This window comes from Conger conger, chromosome 1 (genome assembly GCF_963514075.1).
Source record: "Conger conger chromosome 1, fConCon1.1, whole genome shotgun sequence".
NCBI lineage: Eukaryota > Metazoa > Chordata > Actinopteri > Anguilliformes > Congridae > Conger > Conger conger.
In genome coordinates this window covers 3,985,069-3,992,568 of record NC_083760.1, presented here as the reverse complement: position 1 = coordinate 3,992,568, position 7,500 = coordinate 3,985,069, and the positions used below count along the sequence as shown (strand labels likewise).

General features: G+C 50.1%; 1 protein-coding gene across 6 annotated transcripts in view; it reads right to left on the bottom strand.

Moving 5' to 3' along the window:
* The window catches only part of inpp5b (inositol polyphosphate-5-phosphatase B), a 44,564-nt gene that overhangs the window by 12,903 nt on the left and 24,161 nt on the right, over positions 1-7,500 (bottom strand). For all 6 annotated transcript variants that reach the window (XM_061216147.1, XM_061216155.1, XM_061216164.1 and 3 more), the window contains 4 exons: positions 4,494-4,610; positions 1,874-2,061; positions 817-928; positions 102-211 (listed from right to left, as the gene is read on the bottom strand). In XM_061216147.1, coding sequence (XP_061072131.1) covers positions 102-211; positions 817-928; positions 1,874-2,061; positions 4,494-4,610 — 527 coding nt within the window. The remainder of the gene's footprint in view (positions 1-101; positions 212-816; positions 929-1,873; positions 2,062-4,493; positions 4,611-7,500) is intronic.

Below are 7,500 nucleotides of genomic sequence, written 5' to 3'. Positions count from 1 at the left end.
CACACACACACACACACATTTCAATTCACTTTGGATAACAACATTAGCTAAATAACTGTAAAGTAGCGTTCCGTATTTTCTTTTTGCCAGTGAAAAGTTACCTGGTGTCCCATTGGTCGGTTCCCGTGTCGTATTTGTACGTGGGCTGGAAGGAGATCTCTCCTTCGATGAACCCCAAAAACACAGCCTCCTCCTCCATCTGTTTCCTGAGCTGTGAAGGTGGGGGGGGGGGGGGGGGGAGGGGGTTAATGACATCACCACTCACCCACACCACAGACAACTGGGGCCAAAAAAATCTGAGCAGGGCCCTTATCCACGGACAGTCCCAGAGTAGCAGCAGCTGACCCAGGACCAGTGTTACCCTGACCATATCGTAGCTTTATCCATTATGAGCCAAAAGCCCAAAACTGACTTCAGCACTCGTGTGGAAACGCCACATGAATACTGGATCAGATCGAGGCCAACTGCTTACATTCGTGAAAAAACACTAACTCTTTATCAGCTGGCAAATACTCCCGGAAATTATTATCATTATGTTTTTAAATCGAATAAACCGGCAAGAAACCAAAATGTACAGTCTTATGAAAGAAGAATCTCATAACTTATGAAAGAGCAGGGTTAAAGTGTTTCAGCTATTTACGGGAATTCCTGTCAAAGCAAATTCAGAATGTCTTTTTTTGTTTTGAAGAAAAACCAAAAACGGACCTTCAGCCTTGGCAGAACGAGAGTTGTTAAAATGTCAAACACTGTCACCGCTGTTCAGGAACAGAGGAAGTGAAGAAAAGCTGGATAAAGACCCAGAGGAGCCTGACTCACCTGGTCATGACGCTGCAGAGACTCAAAATCTCTCTCAGCGATGAACGATTTCACCAGATCGGCCTCGATATTGTAGAGCCTGTAGTTCAGATCTCCGACCCATAAAACCACACTGAAAACACACACACAAACACACAGAAAAACACACAACTTCTGTTACACAAACAATGAATTTCCAGATTACAATGAAAGCAAACAAGTGAAACTTATGAACAGAGCACAGTAAGAATCTCTATAAAAACCACACAGGAACGAACACACACACACACACACACACACACACACACTCACACACACACACACACACATTTCAGCACAGAAACCAAGAACTGTGGGTAAAGAACATACTATTCCCCAGTGGAATTGTGAGTAAAAGACATATGGTTCCCTCATGGAACTGTGGGTAAGGGATGTTCTTGTGCCTCTAAGGAATTGTGGGGAAGGGATGTATTATTCACTTGTAGGTAATATTGTGGGTAACAGACACACTCCTGCCCAGTGGCATTGTGGGTAACAGACACACTCGGGCCCAGGGGCACTGCGGGTAACAGACACTCGTGCCCAGGGGCATTGTGGGTAACAGACACTCGGGCCCAGGGGCACTGTGGGTAACAGACACTCGGGCCCAGGGGCACTGTGGGTAACGTACTCGTGCTTCATGATGGTGAGCAGGGGCAGGCTGGGGTCGGGCAGGGGCAGGCTGGGGCAGGCTGGGGCAGGCTGGGGCAGGCTGGGGCAGGCTGGGGTCGGGCTGGGGCAGGCTGGGGTGGGGCTGGGGCAGGCTGGGGTACGTACTCGTGCTTCATGATGGTGAGCAGGGGCGGGCTGGGGCGGGCTGGGGCAGGCTGGGGCAGGCTGGGGCAGGCTGGGGTCGGGCTGGGGCAGGCTGGGGCAGGCTGGGGGCAGGCTGGGGCAGGCTGGGGCAGGCTGGGGCAGGCTGGGGGCAGGCTGGGGGCAGGCTGGGGCAGGCTGGGGTCGGGCTGGGGCAGGCTGGGGGCAGGCTGGGGTACATACTCGTGCTTCATGATGGTGAGCAGGGGCAGGCTGGGGTACGTACTCGTGCTTCATGATGGTGAGCAGGGGCAGGCTGGGGTCGGGCTGGCGGAAGGCCATGCGGGAGCAGATCTCTCTGTAGTCCTGGTTCCGCCGTTCAAACTCCTCCACGTGGGCCGCCAGGTGCGCGTTCACCAGGCACACGTCCGAGTTGTGGAACCGGAACCGGACCGCGACCGCACCTTTATTACCCTGGGCCAGGGAGAGAGGCGCACGGTCACACAACACTCAGAGGGGCTGGGGTACGGAGAGGAACACGGTCACACAACACTCAGAGGGGCTGGGGTACAGAGAGGAACACGGTCACACAACACTCAGAGGGGCTGGGGTACAGAGAGGAACACGGTCACACAACACTCAGAGGGGCTGGGGTACAGAGAGGAACACGGTCACACAACCCTCCTCATTCCCCCTGTCAGAGGGGCTGGGGTACAGAGAGGAACACGGTCACACAACACTCCTCATTCCCCCTGTCAGAGGGGCTGGGGTACAGAGAGGAACACGGTCACACAACCCTCCCCATTCCCCCTGTCAGAGGGGCTGGGGTACAGAGAGGAACACGGTCACACAACACTCAGAGGGGCTGGGGTACAGAGAGGAACACGGTCACACAACACTCCTCATTCCCCCTGTCAGAGGGGCTGGGGTACAGAGAGGAACACGGTCACACAACCCTCCTCATTCCCCCTGTCAGAGGGGCTGGGGCACAGAGAGGAACACGGTCACACAACACTCCTCATTCCCCCTGTCAGAGGGGCTGGGGCACAGAGAGGAACACGGTCACACAACACTCCTCATTCCCCCTGTCAGAGGGGCTGGGGCACAGAGAGGAACACGGTCACACAACCCTCCTCATTCCCCCTGTCAGAGGGGCTGGGGTACAGAGAGGAACACGGTCACACAACCCTCCTCATTCCCCCTGTCAGAGGGGCTGGGGTACGGAGAGGAACACGGTCACACAACACTCCCCATTCCCCCTGTCAGAGGGGCTGGGGTACAGAGAGGAACACGGTCACACAACCCTCCTCATTCCCCCTGTCAGAGGGGCTGGGGTACAGAGAGGAACACGGTCACACAACCCTCCTCATTCCCCCGGTCAGAGGGGCTGGGGTACAGAGGCAAAAACGGGATATTTCTGGTGTCATTAAATCCACGTTGTTTTGGCACACAAACAGTGTGCAGCTCTTCCTGCTAACTGAGTCTATTTTCAGTTCAGCACCGGCCTGGGTTCATGGATGTGTGTGTAATTTCAGTGCTTCGGTACAGCGATACATACTCACACACGAGGCTGAGATAACAATGAGAAAATCAGCTCAACGAAACTGAAAAAGAAAAACCGGCTTACAGTTGAGATGATTTTCAGGCCCCTGGAAACGCTGAGGACACAATGAGCATTGTTTTCTGTGCTAAGGACACGAGACGAAGCCCTTCCCGTTAAACACAACGCTTCGTTAAGCTCATTGCGCTGTGACGTGGTTGCCCGGGCAACGGGCCCCACAGGGGGAGCAGTGTGACACGTGATCATGTGACCCCCGTGCCGCTAGCGTTAGCGTTAGCGCTAGCTCCGGCGCTCAGAACGTAAACAGCCTTTCATTCAAGCTCTCCATTCCACACATTCCAGCCTCCATTTTAATCTGGAGCAGAGCGTTACTCCACACTGTGAACCGAAAGCTCGGAGGGCACGATGCAGTGTCCCGGGGTGGCCAGGAGGGGGCGCACCCTGCAGAGAGTACAACACTGACCCGCCATTTTGGAAAGGAGTCTTTGGCAGGACTAAGGCTGTCCATGTTACTCAGAAATAAAGAATGAAAGTATCATTCAGCTTCTATGGGCGAAGTTGCTTTTATTACTTCCAATGCACCGACACGACACGATTCAACAGCTTCACTGGGGGATAAACCCGAGGCCTTCTCCAACGCTGGCTCACCGCCCGCGCCGATCGATAGAAACTAAACGTGGAACCGACGCGTAAATCTCCTGATGCACAGGGACAGGACCACACAGCCCGGGGAGCGCGATAAACCTGCCCTCACCGTGGCTGAGACGAGGTCAAAATGGCTACAGGCCCCAGATTGTGGAGAACGGCATTGCCCTCGCCAGGAGGATTATGGAGGAGTTGAAGGGGCCATAAACACACTCAAAAGTAAAAGTATCAAAACGCACAGTCCCCCACATAAATCCACACAATCCGTGAGAAGAAAACGGGCATTTAAATGCGCTGTTTGGACTTCTGTGAAGTTGTGACATCACAACCATACGCTCATTTGCATAGGTGCGCCTTCAGCACCGCCCACCTTGCAGCCGGAACCAATCCAAACGGTCGACACAGAGCAGGAGCTAGCCACCCAATGAGCGGAGTGGTTACTTGATATTAAAAAGCCTGAATAAGTCACTGAAATGGCCTGTTCTTGGTACAGCTCATTACATTGCATTGTGAGTACTTTTAGCCAAACTGACTCACAGTTGATTACACCAAGCAGGGGACAATCCCCCCTGGAGCAATGTGGGGTTAATGGCCTTGCTCAAGTACTTAAAACCAAACATCTTCCTTTGGATATGGGGACCCAAAATGAAACCCCAGGAAGGTGTATTAACGGGACTTTAAAATGGAGTCGTGCTCTCACCATCCTTCCCATGATGCCCGTGCCCACGGTCTCCGCCTCCACGTCGGAGATGTCCCCCGCGTGCTCACACTTCACATAAAACAACAGCATGATGCCCACCAAGCGCACCAGCTTCACCTGAGAGAGAGAGAGAGAGAGAGAGAGAGAGGAACGTTACACACACACACACATACCAAGCGCACCAGCTTCACCTGAGAGAGAGCGAGAGAGAGAGGAACGTTATACACACACACACACACACACACACACACACACACACACACACACCAAGCGCACCAGCTTCACCTGAGAGAGAGAGAGGAACGTTACACACACACACACCAAGCGCACCAGCTTCACCTGAGAGAGAGAGAGAGAGAGAGAGGAACGTTACACACACACACCAAGCGCACCAGCTTCACCTGAGAGAGAGAGAGGAACGTTACACACACACACACACACACACCAGCTTCACCTGAGAGAGAGAGAGAGGAACGTTACACACACACACACACACACACACACACACACACACACACACCAGCTTCACCTGAGAGAGAGGAACGTTACACACACACACACACACACACACACACACACACACACACACACACACACACACACCAGCTTCACCTGAGAGAGAGAGAGGAATGTTACACACACACCAAGCGCACCAGCTTCACCTGAGAGAGAGAGGAACATTACACACACACACACACACACACACACCAAGCGCAACAGCTTCACCTGAGAGAGAGAGAGAGAGAGAGAGGAGAATTACACACACACACACACACACACACACACACACACACACACACACACACACACACACACCAGCTTCACCTGAGAGAGAGAGAGAGGAGCATCAGTTACACACAACAGCTTCACCTACATGCACGGAGAGAGAGACAGAGAGAGAGAGTGTCCCAATAACAATCCCACAAACAATGATATTATCCTGAGGCCTATATAATGGATCAGTGTCGAAAACGACAATAACAATCATATAAATATAAATATGTTTTTTTTTTTGGTCATTTCTTATTAGCATCAGCCCAAAAATGTCTGTGCTCAGTGTGGTCAGTTGTACAACAAAACAGGAAGAGGCAGAGACTTGCTCTCCCCATAACCTCAGTACTAAGGTTTACACACTTGGGGGCGATGTTGAGCTGTACAGAAAAGTGCCCATTCACAGCCTTCCGTGGTGAGAGGTCTCTCTGGGGTTTAGAGAGCAGAGTTTACCCAGAGGCCACAGCCTGCTTCATTTCATCATCCAGCTGTGGGAAATGCGTAATGTGTGTACAGTCTGGAGTTTCCACAGACGAGTAAAAACATGGAAAAATCCTCCATGTTCAGGCCTCTATAGGAACAACAGTCGACAAAATACTCAAGATTGAAATTAAAAATGAAAATAAAACTGCAATTGGCTCAATAAAGTCAGCAAATGGAATCAGAAGCCCAAACGTCACACTTAAACTTTTTAAACAATACGCGTTTCATCCAGATGCTTTTCCAGCGTGATTTTGAAGAAAAAGTAACTAATTAATTTTATGACTATGGCAGTAACTGCAGAAAAGCTACTTAACCAACTTAACAGACCAAATAAATAACAGACCAAAACAGAGTGTCAGTATGAAGTACTATCCTGACAAATATATCCAACTTCCCTGTGACCATACACAGCAGCATTAGGAGTAATTGTGACCGGGAGAATTAGGTTCGAGGTTCTATCTGCTTTCTGTGTAGTGTTGAGATATTCAGCTTCTAAGCTTTCACATCCTAACACAGCAAAACTGAAATGCAGGGCAGTCTGTCATAGATAAAAAAAACAACAGACACCCTAAATGTATAATATATAAAATAATTCTGCATCATATTGGTGAGGGAAATCATTCTCCTTCTGGCACATTCTTTGAAGTGAAACACGCACAGGGCTCCATCAAGCTGACAGACATTCTGAAGCACAGCCAAATTTAAAATGTGGAAAGAAAGTTTAGCTCTGACAACCTCTCTCACACTCTCACACACACTCACACGGCTTATCCCATCTTCCTGTGAGGGAGAATGATTAGTCAGACACAGGAACATAATGCACGCTTCACTAAGAAAAGCCGCCCCCCACCCCTCCCCCCCCTCAACCCGACACCCGAACTCCCACACAAAGAAAGAACAGAGATGCTGACTTTCGCTTTTTCCCCCCTCAGGGTTGGAGAAACTTTTCTGCTGCTTCTGTAGGTTAAAAGCCTAAAAATAAATAAATTCATGAATTCTATCTATTTTACAAGCAGGAACACCTGCTTGTAAAACAGACAAGACAGGGATCTGCTTCTTAGATGTGTGGAGTACAAACAGGGGTGAGGATGCAATAAAGCATGTTAAATTTGGTTATAAACTTTTAAAAAGCACTAGAATACTGATGACACCTTCGTGAATCGGGAAGATACAAGGTCTTTAATCTTCACAGGTTTGTTGAATGGCAGAGCACGACTAAAAGGAACAGAGAAAACCCTACAGTAGATGTTTCACATCTTTATATACATACGCCGCACAAGCATGGGGTTGCCATTCCCACGCATCGGTCCTGACTAAAGCATACTAACAGGCCTGGTTTTTGTAAACAAATTGTATACTCAAGAGTCGTAGGTCAGGGATAAGGGAATAGAGTGCTTACTAAAGCATAGTAAGGGTCAGGGATGTGGAATAGAGTGCTTACTACAGCGTAGTAAGGGTCAGGGATGAGGAATAGAGTGCTTACTAAAGCGTAGTAAGGGTCAGGGATAAGGGAATAGAGTGCTTACTAAAGCGTAGTAAGGGTCAGGGATGAGGAATAGAGTGCTTACTACAGCGTAGTAAGGATCAGGGATGAGGAATAGAGTGCTTACTAAAGCATAGTAAGGATCAGGGATGAGGAATTGAGTGCTTACTAAAGCATAGTAAGGGTCAGGGATGAGGAATAGAGTGCTTACTACAGCGTAGTAAGGATCAGGGATGAGGAATAGAGTGCTTACTAAAGCGTAGTAAGGGT